This window comes from Colius striatus, chromosome 3 (genome assembly GCF_028858725.1).
Source record: "Colius striatus isolate bColStr4 chromosome 3, bColStr4.1.hap1, whole genome shotgun sequence".
NCBI classification, from domain to species: domain Eukaryota; kingdom Metazoa; phylum Chordata; class Aves; order Coliiformes; family Coliidae; genus Colius; species Colius striatus.
The window spans coordinates 79,537,586-79,554,462 of record NC_084761.1 but is presented as its reverse complement, the minus strand read 5'-3'; the positions used below and the strand labels follow the sequence as shown (position 1 = coordinate 79,554,462).

Here is a 16,877-nt window from a genome sequence, read left to right as displayed (position 1 = left end):
CACTTGATACTGTAGTTTCTGTTTTGTGGATGTACTGATTGTTTGGCATGAATTGTGGAACTGGGCAACGTATTAAAAAAGTTTATCAGGATGCCCAGATTAGGATGAAGGTTTAACTCTGTAATGTTACATAGAAATGTTAGTATAACCCCATTTGACAGATGAATGTAGGTTTTTGTGGCATAAGAATTAATTATTTAAATTACACTTACAGCTAATGATAAATTCATATCCAAATTAGCTTGGACAATGTAAGCTGGGATGCTGAAATGAGAGGGGAGTGGTGTTCCCCAAGGAAGGAAAAAAGAAATGGTGGTTGTAAGTGCAGTTGAATTTAATGCAGCAGTTCTACATCTCACCCAGTTTAGCATACACAGACACTTCATTACCACATCACCAATGGTCTGCGTGCTTGCTTGTACACAGTTACAGATCTGCTGTTGTACTGTGCATGTCATATATTCCTGAGCTAGGAGGCCCTGGCAGAGCTTGGTGGTCAGTTTGAAGATTAGTGTAAAACTTTGCACAAGTCTGACCAGATCTGAGCTGACCTGAATGATGTGAGTTAGCCTGAGAGCTCTGAGCATAAGATTTTTAGGGAAAAGAAAAGAGCACTTTGTGTTTATATTATGACTTTAATGCTAGTGTAACTGTCTTTTGAAAGCTTGTTTTGCAAAGGTGCAAGTGACCATAAAAGTTGTACTCATAACAAAGAAATGTGTGTGAATCTTTGATATCATACTTTAAGAATCCAGGTTTTGCTTTTAAAAACTGCTATTAGCTACTTACTCTCTACTTCATTTTATATAAGTGCATTTTTAACTCAACATAGGGTATTCCAGAGGGTGAAGACTGCGAAGAACTTAAACATAACTAAAGTTCCTGCTGGCCTGCTAAAGTGTAATTGGGGAAACTTCTTTACTTATTTAAATAAAGACAGAGACTATGTGCCGTAAAAGCTTAGTAAGCTTTCCTTAATCTACTGTGTGTTTTAGTACAGATTAAGTAGATTGTATTAGAGCAGATTTGCTTGTGTTGTGTGGAAAATGGTCTGTAGTTCATTTGAAAGGTTGAAAGGTAGTTGTTGGAGATAGTTTGAGATAAATGAGCTGGAATACTGTTGAACACAGGGTTTTGTAACCTTTTTAGGCTGTGGGGAGAAAAAAGTCCCCAGTCTGTTGTCTGCATCCATGAACTAATTAATGATTGTGTTTCTGCGCAGGTCCCCCTCACAACTGGATGAAGGATTTTATATTAACTGTTTCTATAGTTATTGGTTTTGGAGGCTGCTGGTTTGCATATACACAGAACAGAACCTCACGAGAACATATCACAAAAATGATGAAGGACTTAGAAAGTCTTCAAACAGCAGAGCAAAGTCTTCTTGACTTGCAGGAAAGGTATAACTATAAAATTTAATGTTTAGCTGTCCTTTAGTTTTGGGGTTAAATACGAATACAGATCCTTTACATAAATTGTTTACATTAAGCTGCCTTTGGATTTTGTTAATCTTAGTTTTTCGTTGTGCACTTTTATCTCATTACACCATTAATGAAGGTTCACATGTGTTGTCTGACATGGACATCACATAGTATAATGTAATTGCTGCTGATTTATAAAGTTTGCACAGTCTTTATTATCACAGAATGATTGAGGTTGGAAGGGACTTCTGGAGGTCATCTTGTTCAACCCTGCCTGCTCAAGCAGGATCATCTAGAACATAATGCCCAGGACCATGTCCAGGCAGCTTCTGAATATGTCCAAGGATGGAGACTCTACCACCACCCTGGGCAACTTGTGTCAGTGCTCAGTCACCCTGACTGTGGAAAAAGTGTTTCCTGATGTTCAGATGGAACCTCTTGTGTTTTGGTTTGTGCTCATTGTCTCTTGCCCTGTTGCTGGGCAGATTTTCTTCTCCTGAGGACTGCAACTTTTAACAAATGTGCTGTGTATTTTCTCATATTTTTTTTTTGTTCGATTGTGAAGGCTTGAGAAGGCACAAGAAGAGAATAGAAATGTTGCTGTGGAAAAGCAAAATCTGGAGCGCAAAATGATGGATGAGATCAATGATGCAAAACGGGAAGCTCATCGCCTAAGGGAGTTGAGGGAGGGAGCTGAATGTGAGCTCAGCAGGCTCAAATATGCCGAGGAAGAGCTAGTACAGGTATCTCCGAACTGCTTATAATTTTAGTCTTGACTTTAAACTGGTCCTAGTTTCATTAAATCTTTATTAGTTTTTAAAGCAGCGTTCTTATGCTAGATTTGATTGGAAAAATTCATTGAACACTTAATGACTGTCTGTCAGTCATACCATTATCTAATAAAATCCTGAAACTATACTTTGTATAAAAACTGTTGTTGGTTTCATGAAACAGATAGGTACAAAAGGTTTTCTTCCTTATCCTGTTAGGTGAGAACCTTGTTGCTTTGTCTCACTCTTCTGAGTAGCAATAATAGGGTTTATTTTAAATATTTTATTTATTCTAAATAAAAATGCCATCTTACAAAAATATTTAAGCTTCAAGTTAGGGACTATATAAATCGTAGGAAAAGACTCTCTTGAGTATAATACGGGATGTGGAAATTCATAAGCTGTGTGGCAGATCTGCCTTACTGGCAGCAATTCATGCACACCAAAGCTCTATAAAGCCGTAGTATGTTGCTGTGGAGTATAAAGATGGTTGTATTTCACTTCGTTCTGTTGTTAGTTCTGATGATACTCTTGGTGACTTTTATTTCTTCTTGATTGCTAGGTTCGCATGGCTTTAAAAAAAGCTGAGAAGGAGTTTGAGCTGAGAAGTAATTGGTCTGTTCCTGAAGCTTTGCAGAAGTGGCTTCAGTTAACCCATGAAGTTGAAGTACAGTACTACAATATCAAAAGACAGCATGCAGAAATGCAGTTAGCAATTGCCAAAGATGAGGTACTAACTTTTTAGCTAGTTAAAGACTCTTTTGTTAGATTTCTAGATATATGAAATGGTAAATACAGACAACTCAGATAAGCATTTGGGTATTTATTTGCTGCTTGTCAATATTGCTTAGTAATCTGTCATCTGTGTTAAATATATAACTCCTACTAGTTTGAGGCATATCATTTTATCTTTCTTTGTAGGCAGAAAAGATAAAAAAGAAGAGAAGTACTGTATTTGGAACATTACATGTTGCACACAGCTCCTCCCTGGATGAAGTGGACCATAAAATCCTTGAAGCAAAGTAAGAATATTACCAGGATGCATCTTGTTTTATGATTATTTATTCCTGGAACAATGGAATTTTTTGAGAGTTTGGGAATTTAGTCTTAGTATTTTTGTGCTTTTAAATAAAACAGTTACTCAAGATACTTAAGTGCAAATATTTGGACAGTCTTAATGGATCTTCTGGTGTTCTGGAACGACTGCACTTGTGTTGCTTTGCTTTGTCATTAGTAACAGTTGTATGTAACTTTAATATGTGCTTTTCTTCAGGAAAGCGCTCTCGGAGTTGACAACATGTTTGCGAGAGCGTCTTTATCGATGGCAACAGATAGAGAAGATTTGTGGCTTTCAAATAGCACACAATTCTGGACTACCCAGCTTGACCTCCTCTCTCTACTCTGATCACAGTTGGGTAGTTATGCCTCGAGTTTCCATTCCTCCTTACCCAATTGCAGGTGGAGTTGATGACTTAGATGAAGATACTCCTCCAATAGTTTCACAGTTTCATGGTAAGTGGTGAGCTCAATAAAAAGAAAGGGGAGAAGTTGTAAAGGCATAGGGTTTTTAGGTCAAGTAGGAGAATAATACTGAAGTCAAACAGATTGGATCAAAGTCAAAAGGACCAAAATTCTGTCCAGAATCTCAGATGGATCATTTGGTACTTGCATGTACTGAAACCTGGATTTTGCAATAAAGATAGCATGAAGGAAAAAAAAGCCTTTCTTCTGTTTCAATGGAGGAGTGGGGAGCAAATTTAGCTAAGTTATTGAAAGTCTGCTTGTCACACTTGGATTGCCACTTAGGCAAATATTTACAACATGCAATGCTATAATTCTGTTAGCACATGTATTCTTTCAGATGGAAGGGATGGAGTTAATCTAAAGTCCCTTAAGCTACTAGGAAGATTGCACCCTTTGAGAGGCTGCATGCTACATAGCTTTTCAAACATCCTTTGTTAGCTGGAACAAAATTTTGTTGTTGTCCAAAGGAAGCTTGCAAGCAGAATGTTTGTGTTTGGATACAGTGGATTGTTTTGAGTGTGAGGCAGAGAGTCCAAGAGAAGGAAATCCAGCTTTAGTTAAACTATGAGCAGAAGATACACACTAGGGATTCAGACCACCCTCGTATGTTGAGTCATTGCGTCAATATGAGACCCTGTTTCATAGAAGTTTGATGAACTGCACTCTAGAGGCAACTCAAAAAGATGAGCTTTCATGTAGCTATTCAAACACCAATATTAAGCCGAGAGGGCTTATGAGTAGGGAAGAAAACTATGTTGTATATGTGTGTTTTTCTCCCAGGGCTGGGATTCTCAGAAGAAATTTAAACTGTATCTTAAAATAGAATAATGAGAGTGGTCACCACTTTGCTTCATTTAGTGTGCCTTGGGCATATATTGGTCTTTAAAAATACCAACTTTTTTTTTACAGGCCACAGTGCAGGGTGATTAAAAAACTTTTCAACAATACTCCCTGAAAGTTCTGATGACTTTTAGAGAATACTGTCTGTTTAATTTTCTTCACTGTGGAGGCTTTGATTTAAACCTTCATAACCAATTTCTTGGATGGCCCAGTCAAATGTGGATGCCTGGAGTAAATCTTCCAAGTCTGTGTGGAGAAACCTATGATCTGATTTCATACTGAAGAGCTCCATTTATTATCACAACTTTCCAAATGGTCTAAAATGACAAAACACTTAGATACGTATATAAGACTTTAGACTTGTGATTGTTTTTGTAGTCACTCTTCTCATTTAGGTGTTGCATAGAAGTGAAGTCAGAGAGCAAAGTGCAGTTGATTCAGAGGAGCTATGATTAGACAAAGACTGTATGGTTTGTAAGAGTATACTTAGTTGAAACTTTACTGTATGCTTTGCAACTATGACTTCATTTTTTTGTTTAAATTCAGTTCATTTAGAAGTATTTAGCTGACGGATGTTGTCTCAGTAAGTGCTGAAAGTTATTTGAATCTTAGTAACGTTACAGAGACTTTAAATTTGTTTTTCTGAATTTTGGTAAGGCATGAGAGCCTGTTTTTTGTTAGTGATCACATACAGGGAGTAGCTTACCTTTAATTTACTAGGTTTTGCAATTTTTATGTAATAAAATCCCTGGAAACACTTGGGAGTAGAAAAAGAGAGAGGCAAATATGCTGAAGATCTCTTGTTGAAGAATCATATTATTGTAGGTCAGTTTGGTAAACTAGCTGCTAAATTGTTCCCATCCTTTAGTGAAAATAACAAGTGCACATGAGGAAGGACAGAGGCAAAATGGCTTACAACATTCATGAGGCTTCAGTCAAAATGCAGTGTGCAGGCGAGTTAGTTGTGAGCAGGACAGTTTCAGTCTCTGGACCCAAGCTGAACTCTCTGGCCTGTTACCTTGCCCCAACATCCTTTTATCTCGTAAGACTAAGAAAATTCTAGGTTTGACAGACAGGCTTCTTTATGGCACAGCAGTTGAGATGATAGGCTAAAATGATGTGAACTTACAGATCTGTTAATTCAATAATAGGTGAAGAACAAAGGGGGATATAGAAATAGATGTACAAGACTAGAGCTAAGTCATTACAGAAAGGTGACAGTGAAACTTCTTTTCTCTTGATTTATTAGGATTCCTCTGATTCTTTAATTTATAGAGTTTCATTTGCACTAGAAAATCCCAGATGTTAAATTGACATAGCTTACATAGCATTGACATCCTTCACAATCCTGTGTATATACACCTACAAGGAGTTAAAATGTTTGTAACTTTTCTCAAAATTCACTGATGTTGCAATCTTCTTTTTTACACTAGTGAGCAGGATGATACCTGATTCACTTGAACACATAGTACATGTTTCCTAAAGAGATTCTTATTTTCTTCACATTTGTTTTTTTAGGAATATTTCTGTAATGACACAAACTTGTTTTTGAGCTGCCAACACTTGATTTTTCAGGCCAGTAGGGAGTTTGTAAAAAGTCGTGTAACTCAAGCAACTGTCCGATTGACTCTTCTAAACCTTTCTTTCTGCTCAGCCTGTCAGGAAACAGTCTTTAGTGTTGGTGAAAGTACAGATACTTGCTGTTTGTGAAAGTAGTGATTTACTGTATGAAAAGCAGAATGACAAATCATTCTTTGTTGAGATTCCATGAAGCTGTAATTTACCTGCTGCTAAATGGATGTCTCAACATCAAATGCATTTTGTCAGGCTAGTCATTCTTGTCTACAAAAATAAATGATTTCAGTTTCAATGTATTGTTTGGTAAACATTTTGAACATCGGTAAGGTTATGACCTGTCTTAGCTAAGCAGTGATTCATTCTGTGCGATAGTTTGAGGATGGGTATGAGAAATCCTGAGGCTCATAACAGCTAGCCTGAAAACAGGTTTATTTTCATAGAAATATACCTAATCATCTTTTGAGGGAGGAATTGGATTAGGAACATATTAGTTTGTCACTTCCTGCTATATACTTTCCTGGTCAAATCTTGTGTTACTGTCTCCACCCATTCTTAGTAGTTTTGTTTCCAGAAATTCATAGTAAGCCTGGCAAAAGGAAAAGTTACCAGATAAGAAATTTTTGAGCTTAAAAATGGGCTTGAACTATATGTTTTCTATCATGTTATATAAATTAAATTTGTCTAACGTAACTTTCAGCTAATGTTCTGTATTTCAGTTGTCTGTTTGATCAGGTACACCTATATTGCAAAACTTTAATGTGTTTTTTTTAAGCTCCAAATCACCACACAAGTGAAATACAGGATATTGTGTAACATACTAATTCCAGCACTTCTATTTTTAGTTTAAAAAGGGTTGAGAGTTTCATTAGAATCTTTCTCTTTGTTCTCATGAGAGCATTGTAAGCCAGAGCTTTGGTGCACATGGTCAGAGTAATATTTGGCAGTCATAGAACTACTGCAGTTGCATCTTGGTTAGCTGCTTCAGTTAACGGTGGAATGTGTAAGGTGATGCCAGTCTTTCTTTCCCCCTAAAGAGCCAAGCAATGTCAAAGTTGTGTAAGAATCACCATAGTTGAAGGAGATAACTACTATTTAGTCTTCAGCGTAGGTATCGTTAACATCAATGTCACTTGGAGGGTTTTGGTTTGCTTTTTCTTTGCCTCAGGGTCCATTGTAAAACCTCCCAGCACACTGGCAAGAAGCAGTAGCTTGTGTCGGTCAAGACGCAATGTTGTGCCATCATCTCCACAATCTCAGCATGCTTTGCACTCCCCTGACCCTGACATCCTTTCTGTGTCAAGTTGCCCAGCTCTTTATCGAACTGAAGAGGAGGAGGAAGCCATTTACTTCTCTGCTGATAAACAATGGTACGGAGATTAGCAAACAGTACTTGGAACTCGGATAGGATTATTTGAGACTTAGTAGTTTAGAATTAGAGGTCGAGCCAAGCCAAAAGTTAAAAGTAATCTGTTAGGATAACATAAATTAACATAGTCCATGGGGAACAGAGAGAGTTCTTGTCTGGTGTGTGTATGTAAATAGCTAGCATGTCATATACAGTTAAATAATGTTACAGTCCAGGGTGCACTGAACTAACCCTGATTCTCCATTACAATATGTTACTGGCTTTTACATCTGAAACTAGGATCAAAAGCAATGTCAGCTACTGGGCGAAGAGAAGATGGATGGTAACACAATTCTTACAGCATGTTGAGCGTGTACCTACTCTTGTTACATGGCCTCATAGGAAAAGGTTAAATTCCTTTTGGAAGGAGCAAATGAGCTTGTTGAAAGGTAGGGACACTTGTCCTGAAGAAACTTTTTTATATGATAGGCTTAAATCTCCTTCTTTCATTTCATAACTTTTCTGACTTCACGTGCCAGAGAGATAGCTTTTGTTCTTTGCAATGAGACACAAATGACTGATTCTGGGCAGAGGCTGCTGCCCACAAAAAGACGACTGCACAAATTAATTACCTTAAGTTTAGATGATAAAATGATGTAACACAAGTTGTAACTTAATGTTTAACTTACTGTTTTGTTAATTAACTACTGAGGAAAAGTGGGTGGTGCTTTTAGACTAATGTTACTGATCCTAAATTAATTTCGTTTTTAACTGCATGAAGGAAATAGTTGTTTCACCGTGTTTTCTGCTCTTTTTGCTCTGACTCAGGGAAGTACAGGAAACAGGTTCGGAATGTGACTCCTTAAATTCGTCCACTGGAAGGAAGCAGTGTCCTCCAACAAGTCTTGAGATGTACCAGACACTTTCTCCTCAGAAGGTATCTCCGGAAGAATTCTCGCTGGAGGAATCATCTACGGGAGACTCCTCTTCTCTAACTGCAGATATTTCTAGAGGCTCTCCTGACTGTGTAGGCATGGCAGAAACAAAGAGCATGATCTTTAGTCCTGCAAGCAAAGTTTATAATGGAATCCTGGAGAAGTCCTGCAGCATGAACCAACTTTCAGCTGGAATCCCTGTCCCAAAGCCTCGGCACACCTCATGTTCTTCAGCCAGCAGTGATAGCAAACCCAGCCATGAAGCTGCCTCTGTCCCTCGGATAGGCAGCATCCCCCAGGACCTGTACCAAAATGGGGAAAAAAACAAAAAGCCATCAAAAATAAAAAGCTTCTTTAAGAAGAAGTGTAAGTGAGGTGGGCTGAAGAAACCTATAGCATAAGAACTCCATTTTTAAAATCTTTAGGAATGTAATTCCATTGGAGCATTCCAGACTGGATGCCCTAATGGAATGCTCTCTAGGTCAACTATATTTAACTGACTGTACTGTCAAAGGTTGTGCCAGCTGTCAATGAGAAATCATTAAAAAGTTCAGACAGTTTACATTAATTTCTGCCTATTTATTTTATTTCTCCTTTTTTAGTTGGTCTTTTTTAGTATTTTGGGGGTTTTTCCATTTTTTTTTTTTGTTGGGTTTTTTAAATATATATTCATGAATCATTTTTAAGCCACTTTGGACTTCTAAGCTTTAATGGACTAGTAAGCCTTCCTGGGCTTGCCAAAGTTTCTTGTTTACCAGAGCATCTTCCTATCTTTCCATAGAGCTAGGACGTTTATCTACTGGACTTTAAGAAAAATAAAAGTAGAAGAACTAATTGAATTGCACTACTGTTTTACAGACTGGAAAAGTCTCTCTGCAAGTGAAACTGAAAGACTTGTATTTGACTGAAGATGAATCTTTTCACTTTTAGATCTTTTGGGGTTTTTAAGTAGAACTTAGGATTTCTAATTGACTTGATTTCTGGAAATGGAAATGCCGTGCTTTTATTATGGGAAGCTTTGTTAGTTACATTTATTATTAGGATTATTCAAGTCCTGCTGTAAAGATCATGTTTTTTCCAGGACTTTCACTGTGATTTTACTTTACTGCAGGCTGTATGACAAAAAAAAAGTAATTTAACAAGAGGCTCTTGATTCCTTATGCAAGTGATGGATTTGAAACTTCACTGAGGACTGAAAATATTCACCCTCTTAAAATGAGGAGGGAGGATAGTAGCTTTTGTTTACAGACTGACAGACGATGGACATTTGGTTTGTGAACGTTTGTACTGTGGGTAAAGATAATAAATTGGAAACATTATTGTGCTTGGGAATGTTCCAATTTTAGCTGATGCTTGTTTCAGACATGTTTCAGAGGTCCTGACAATTGAAAGCTGTTGCAGGCTACATTGCTTATGCTTACTGCTGTGTATAAGTTATTATATTTTTTGGATTAGCTGTTGTCTTAATGTCCTCCTTTTGTAAGATTTCATACACTTTATTTTTGTATAGTTCGAAGATTCAGCTGTTCAACCATGTCTGAAGTAAATAGTATAATTTTATAATGCATACTGTTATACTAACTCATAATTTTAGATACAAAGATGTAAAGGTGAGACTCAACATTCTTCAGATAAAACCAGTTTTCCTGTTAAGCTTTTGTATGGTGAGATGAAATTACTACGAGGTAAAAGGAAGCTTTCTTAGGACAACAGTAGCTAGTTGTTCAAAACCACTTTTTTTTTAAATGGAGACAACAAATGTACTGCTTGAGCAACAGTGCCTTTTATTCAGTTTGTTTGAAAACACACTGAGCAGGAATTTCTTTAGAGGTACATTCCAAAGAAATACTTCTTGCTCTAATGAACACAAGCAATTTACCCAGTGATGATTAAATAGTTTCAACTCTTCCATAGGGTTAGTCTAGTTGCCTCAGTAACAGGTGCCACTGCCAGGGACCTGTGAAAAGGGGCTCACTTCTTGCCAATATGTACATGCTGTACTGTGTGAAAGAATTAATTCACCGACTGCCTAAATTTTTTCTAGTAAGGAGCCTTCTAAACCTGTAGCTAATTGAAATCAAGTGGTACATGTCTTTTCTATCATTTTCTATTTAGATTCTGCTGTACGTAACAGATCTGTTAATTTGTCCTCAAGAAATGGTGGTAATGTTAACAGAAGCATTTACTGCAGCTAGTGAGATGGTTAAAAGAGAGGATTCGAAAAAGGGATGGAGACCTTACATGTGCAAGTACTTAAAATTCCTGGTGCATTGATTAATTCTTTAAGAATCCAGAAGGAATCCAAAGTTTTACCGACTAACAAAGAATTATTGTATATCTTCTATACAGAAAAGCATAGGAGGAATCACCTGTTAAATAAAGTTTGGAGAAGAAAAATTGGTGTAATAGAGAATAATGAGAATGTTGTATTATTCCATTATTCTCTGAATCATCAAATTGAACAACTATAGCTGCAAAAAGTCATCACAAGGTTAACAATAGTCTCTTTAGGCAAAGATTGTACCCTCTGTACATGACAGACAAAAAGCAGTAATGCAAAGAGATTTGTGCGAGAGAGCCACCTTAATTCTAAGCCTTCAGAGTGGTAGTTAAAAGCGTGATGAAGTTCTTGAACATGTACAAAAATAAACAAGAAGACACCCTGTAAGAGTAGGGAATTTATTTTGTCTCCCAAACGTAATAGAGAAGGCTACTACTAGAAAAATCTTCAATTTTGGTATCTGCACTTGAAAAGGCTTTAGCAATCATCAAGGTTAAAGTAGGAGCTGGGACTGGATAGTAGATCTTGCAGTGTGAGGTCTGAAGAACTCAGTCTCTGTCATTACCAAAGAAGTTGAAGCAGCATTTTGATACAGAAGAGTAAATATTTACACATGGAAAAAAATACCTGGTACTGAGGGGCTTCTAGATCCCGGCTTTGAAGTCAGGCAAGCTCAAATATTGAGAAGCCAAACCAGACAAATTCCATTTTCTCTAGTAAGTATAAGTAAAAATTGAAACAGAGGAGTTGTTGGACTCTTCATTGACTGTGAGTTTAGATGCTAATTGTATTCTTAAAATACACAATATAATTGACTTCTGAAAAAAAAAAAAGGTTATGTTGTTATATAAACAAATCAGATGAGACTGTTGTATTGATAGATTTTGGTTTCAAAATAGCAAACCTTTGGAGCACAGATCACTCTCAACACTCAGTTTATCACCAGCTGTCCTGTAACTTTATAGCTGCTACTTAATTGATATTATAGAACTAAAAGCTTGAGTATAATCAGAAATAGTAAGCATTGTATGTTGGAGCACCAATTGTAATTTGAAGTTCACAGAGTGGGTTTTTTAAAAGATATATTAATAGACATCTTGCACATCTTGCCACCTAAACTTGTCCACAATCAAAGTGACTGGTAGTGCTCCTACTATGGCTGTCGTAGAAATGCTCATCTTCAAACTGTTAGCATCCTTTTGCTGAGGTGTGTTGAGGGCGCTGACTCTAAGGTAGGTCCTCTCTGGCAAACATCAAGTCCAGTGTTCATGTTGAAGTGACTGACATATGTCTGCATCTCAGAAGTGGGACAGTGTGCTTTAAAAGGACCTTCTTTTTTTTTCTTCTGTGTAACTTGACCTGGCTGCCAGTCAGCTAGTCTTGCCAGCATTCCAACCACTAGGATTTCTGTAAGACACATCAGGTATTTAAAACAATCATGTAGTGTCATCATCCTTAAACAGCTGAGGACTTCCTAAGCTCTAAACTCAGAATGGTTGTGATCAGAGTTGTTTGGGTTTTAGTGCTTGTTTGTTTGGGGTTTTTGTGTTTTAGCTTTTATAGCTAAAATCCATGTTCTATTTTAAACTCTCTGGTATTTTCAGAAGACTAAGATCTTTGCATTCTTTAATATTTTGTTATAGTCCTTTATCAGGACAGCAGCCTCCCTGTTAAAACTGCCTGAAACGCTTCTCCCTGAAGAGGTTACTGCTTAAGTCTTTTACCTGTAAAGCAAGGAAGTGTCAGTAGTTCCATACAAAGAAGAATAACCCCCCAATTCTTGCAAAACCCAAACCTTTCCACAGTTCTTACTAAAACTGTGACACATCTTTCCTAATAGTGTAAAAAACTTCAGGAAAGGCATTTCTAGTTGCCATGGGAAGTGGTTTTGACCAGTTTATGGTGGACTTTGAGATTAAAACAATTGATTCTTTTTCTCTAATTGGTAATGGAATTCAAAATTTCTCATTAGCAGTTCCAGGTATATATCTTTCCCCATTTCACTGGTACCTGAGTAGCAGATCACCTTCTGCCTTCTGATGGGCAGTTTGCCAAAAGAGGGAAATACTAATAGTCAAAGTAGTAACGTTATAGTAAGAATAGAGTTTCTTGTCCTCGAAGATGACAAATCCAAGGATACTTGACTCAAATATAAGAAAAGCTACAGGTGACAGCTTGAGTTAGACATTAATTTACAGCTGATTTAGAGCCTAGGAAGATAACCTTAATTAGAAATTGAAGCCTTCAAGATTTTTCCCCTTTGCTTTCCAATGTACAGGAAAACAGCTTGCACAGGAAAGAGATGAATTAGTCTCACCAACTTTTAGAGCTTCAGGATAGTTTCATTCCATTTCCAAGATAGATTGCTGGAGAGGGATTACGACCTGAATTTATAATGTATGCAAAGAAACATTTACTTTTCATACTTAAAAGTGGTAGGGAGGAATGTAAAGATGCTTTTTTTTTAAGCCCAAAAGAGGAATTACTAGTTCTTGAACATCTTTATTATTTGCTTCTCTCCTTGTACAATACGTTAAGTAGGGTGAGCATGATTTTCTAATCTGTTCTAGTTGCACTGACTAAAGCAATGCATCATTATCTCATGTTTGAAACACTGCTTGCTCTGAGTTGGTGTAGGCATTTTAATCCTGGATATTGCATCTTGATTGAATAATGGTTAAGCCTACTAAAGCTGTTTGAAGTGCTGATAAACATGTCTACTAGTGACCTAAAGACAGATATGGTATAACTAGTAACCAAAAAGGGCTTTTGCCAGTAGAATTTGGGTGCTTGACAGTGTGTAAATGTTTAGGTAACCATTCTTTGAGGCTTCAGTAGCAGTTAAACAGTGTCATACACATTTTCAACAGTTAGATTTTTTCTTCCAGCCCTGTAGAGATGGTGCTGATCTCAAACTCCGCTTATTCCTTTTTTGCATAAAGAATGTACCGATTGATCTAAATTAATTAACAATATTAACCTTTCAACTGCTATTGTCAGTTGCTCTTGAATCTGACATTACTTAAGCAAGATGACCATGCTTACAAGTCCACTTGAGTCTTTCAGAAATAAACTCTGTTTTTGTTACCTTTCTTTTGAATCTAAAGTTTACCAAATTGTGTGTGCTGTGTATTTAATGCTTCCCTGACATGGAAGTGGGAAGGTTGGTCTTTGCTTAGCTGTAAAGGAAATCACATTTCAGCAGAGTAAAAAGATGTTCCTCTTGCTCATTACAGAGGATGAAAAAGAATTCAGAGGTATTTCATCTGCTCCTAAGTCAAAAGACTAAAGAATCCATATGACTTACGTTGCTGGAGATGAGAGGTACATTCAATCACAAAGCTTTCAGATTAGTTAACTCTTTATCCAAGAGAAGTCTTTCTTCTCTAGGTATACTCTGCAGGGCATTACGTCCATATTTCTGTTCCATTTTTGACCCAGAATTAAATTTGGTAGTTATAGCACTAAGTTACGTGATTGCCAGACTTCAGAGCAGTTTCAGGTAATGATCTCAGTAGTGTGTCTTAATTTCGATTTAATATGTGCTAAAGACATCTGATTAAAGACATTCTCCTTCACATTCCATTTGTTTTAATTCAAATCAGTTATTCGTGATCCCTCTACGGCTAAAAAAATATACAGGTACTGACAGTTGATTCATGTTCACATTTAGAAGATAGTATGTTTTTCTTCATGTGCGAATTCCTAATATATAAGTGGTAGAAGTTGCTTTTTAAAGACTAGATCATGTTTTGATAGTATTATGAAAACACTGCTGTACCTCAGTTGAACTAGGCACAGCACTATCAGGTGCAATTTGTGTATGAGTGGTAAAGTTCTCTTTCTTAAATTCTCCTTTGTTTTTTATTTGTATTTTAACTGCACAGTCATTTTCAGACTTGAATTAATTTAAAATTGAGGTCAGTGTGTCCAGCCCTAAAAGTCATTCTTCAGTTGTCAGCTGTCAGTCCATTCTTACTGAAAGGAATTAAAAGTCTTGAATATTTGTACTTTGCTTATTAGCTTGTTAGGTGGCAGAGTGGGTTCCTGGAAATCTTCAGGTGGAAGGCAGAGAACTTCTGAAGCAAACCAGGTGACCTGTGTTCATCAGCTTTCAAATCTATTTCCCAGTAAGACCGAGTCTACCCAGGGGAATGTAGATGTACTTACTGCTTGGAACTTTGTAGTTAATTGTATTTGGCTATCTAATTCTAGTAACTTGCATGTGCGCTATGCTTGCTTGCTTTCAATAGCTGACAAAAGCTATAGGAGATCTTGGGGGTTTGTTTAAAAAAAAAAAGCTGTTAAAAAAGACTGGCAAGAGAAATCTGTCAGGCTGTGAACTGACTGAAACCAATGAAGATCTTAGCTTTTGGTCTAAAATAATTGTTTGAATAGTCCTTAATGAAATGAATTGGGTAGCATGTGTATTTCCACAGTGCATTCCTCCAAGCAACAAAAATAATTAAAATACTTTACATTTCAACAAGGCTTTTTGGGACATGTCTTGCTCTGGTTTTATTTTTAATTTAAATAACATTGAGTTGTAGTGAATGTTCAGCGTATTAATGCCTGACTTAAAAGATTAGCGTCATTTGAATGACTTGTGTTGTTTTGTTTAATTACAGCTTTATAAAAATGTAGATATTTGCCTAAAGCCCATCACTAGATCTAGGTATGTTTCAATGACATAGCAAGAAGAGGACCAAGAGAAATAAACGTGCACAATTTAAATCTTACTTAAGATGCTTTACTGTTCTGGGAAGAGATGTTCTCCATGCAGATTCTGCTCTTCCTTTGTTTGTTTTTAGCTTCTGTTTTTAGTTCAACTAATGAAAACAGTAAGAAACAAAGCCCTCAGACTGACTAGTTTCTGTCTCTCTAATATATACACACACTGTACTTGCTTTTAACCTCATCTACTGCATGTTGTTAATGCTGTACACAAATGCAGTTGGAGTATTTCTTTGATGTTGTACAGCATGATACATTTCATTCCCCTTTCTAGTTTACCTCCCATTAGCTATATATTGCTCTACAACTGGAAAAAAATGAGTTTTTGGGAATTCAGTCTGTTTTGCCTATAATTTTTTTTTTCCTGTGAGTCTTATGAGAAATGTCCTGCTTGGAGAGTCTCAGACAGTATTTTCCCGTGTTTATTCATGTTACTTTGCTTTATTTTATAAGTGGATATTGGTTTCTGATGTGTTGTTACACTTAATGTTGAATAAATTTGACTTCCATTTTGAAAAGTGAAACTGTGTTAGTGAAAATGTTATGTAATGTTAATTATTCTTAGATTGCTCCTAGGGTATATAAACTTGGATTTTTATTTATTTAAACTTGATATCAATTTTCTTTTATCTGTTTAACATGAAGCAAAGAACTGCTGGCCAGAATCCCATTATCTAGGTTTAACAGCAATATTACTGGGAAGGGAAAGGTGGTAGCGGTTTAGTTTGGCAGCTAGGGTGCTACAGTTAGGCTTGGAAATCCTGAGTATTAATGCTTTTGCTTGAGAAGGCCTTTCTGGGTTTAAGTTGTTTCATGTTTTGAAGATCTGGGATTATGTTTTTTCTTCCAAACAAGGTGAAGTGCGTTTCCAAATGACTGCTGGAATAATGAATAGCCTTGTGATTTTGAGCATGAGGATTGTTTTGAGAACCTATGGCTCTCTACCAAAAAAACCCCAGAAGTCCTTGCTTTTGTTTAATCTTCCTTTTAACTTGTAGCTACCCTGAGAAGGCAGAAGCACTGGTTACACATCAAGAAAAGGTTTTCAAAAGTAACATCTCTTAACCTAATCTGGATATAAATTATTTTCAATTGTAGTTGACTAATACAGCCCTTTCCAGAAGCAGTAACTTGATGTGTGAGAGTTGGTTACTGATTTCACTTCAACTAGTCCTTAGTGTTCTTGATTATACAGTGTTACATGTTCATGAATGGAAAAAAACATATAGTCTGGCAAAGCCTAAATCAGCTCTGCATCTTCAGAGAGCTAAATAGTTTTCTATTGGGGACCTACTACTAATGTCTCCTGCAAATTTTGATTGAAATTTTGATTGAGCTGTTACAGCTTGTAAGAAATATCTTACTTTACTGCAAGACTTGGCACCCAAGCAAGTGGAACACAGAGAATTCTAATCCCATGGGATACTAGTGAGTTTTGTTCAATTAACA

At 36.7% G+C, this 16,877-nt stretch overlaps 1 protein-coding gene across 3 annotated transcripts in view; it reads left to right on the top strand.

Moving 5' to 3' along the window:
• Positions 1–15,952, top strand: part of STIM2 (stromal interaction molecule 2) — a 69,942-nt gene extending 53,990 nt beyond the window's left edge. The window contains exons 6-13 of one of the 3 annotated variants that reach the window (XM_061991994.1): positions 1,223–1,400; positions 1,987–2,164; positions 2,754–2,921; positions 3,113–3,213; positions 3,465–3,703; positions 7,299–7,500; positions 7,779–7,927; positions 8,307–8,442. In XM_061991994.1, the coding sequence (XP_061847978.1) occupies positions 1,223–1,400; positions 1,987–2,164; positions 2,754–2,921; positions 3,113–3,213; positions 3,465–3,703; positions 7,299–7,500; positions 7,779–7,927; positions 8,307–8,344 (1,253 nt within the window). In that variant the 3' untranslated portion in view covers positions 8,345–8,442. Of the gene's footprint in view, positions 1–1,222; positions 1,401–1,986; positions 2,165–2,753; positions 2,922–3,112; positions 3,214–3,464; positions 3,704–7,298; positions 7,501–7,778; positions 7,928–8,306 lie in introns of all 3 variants that reach the window. The other 2 variants (XM_061991992.1, XM_061991995.1) reach the window with 2 other exon arrangements.
• The last annotated feature ends 925 nt before the right edge of the window (positions 15,953–16,877 follow it).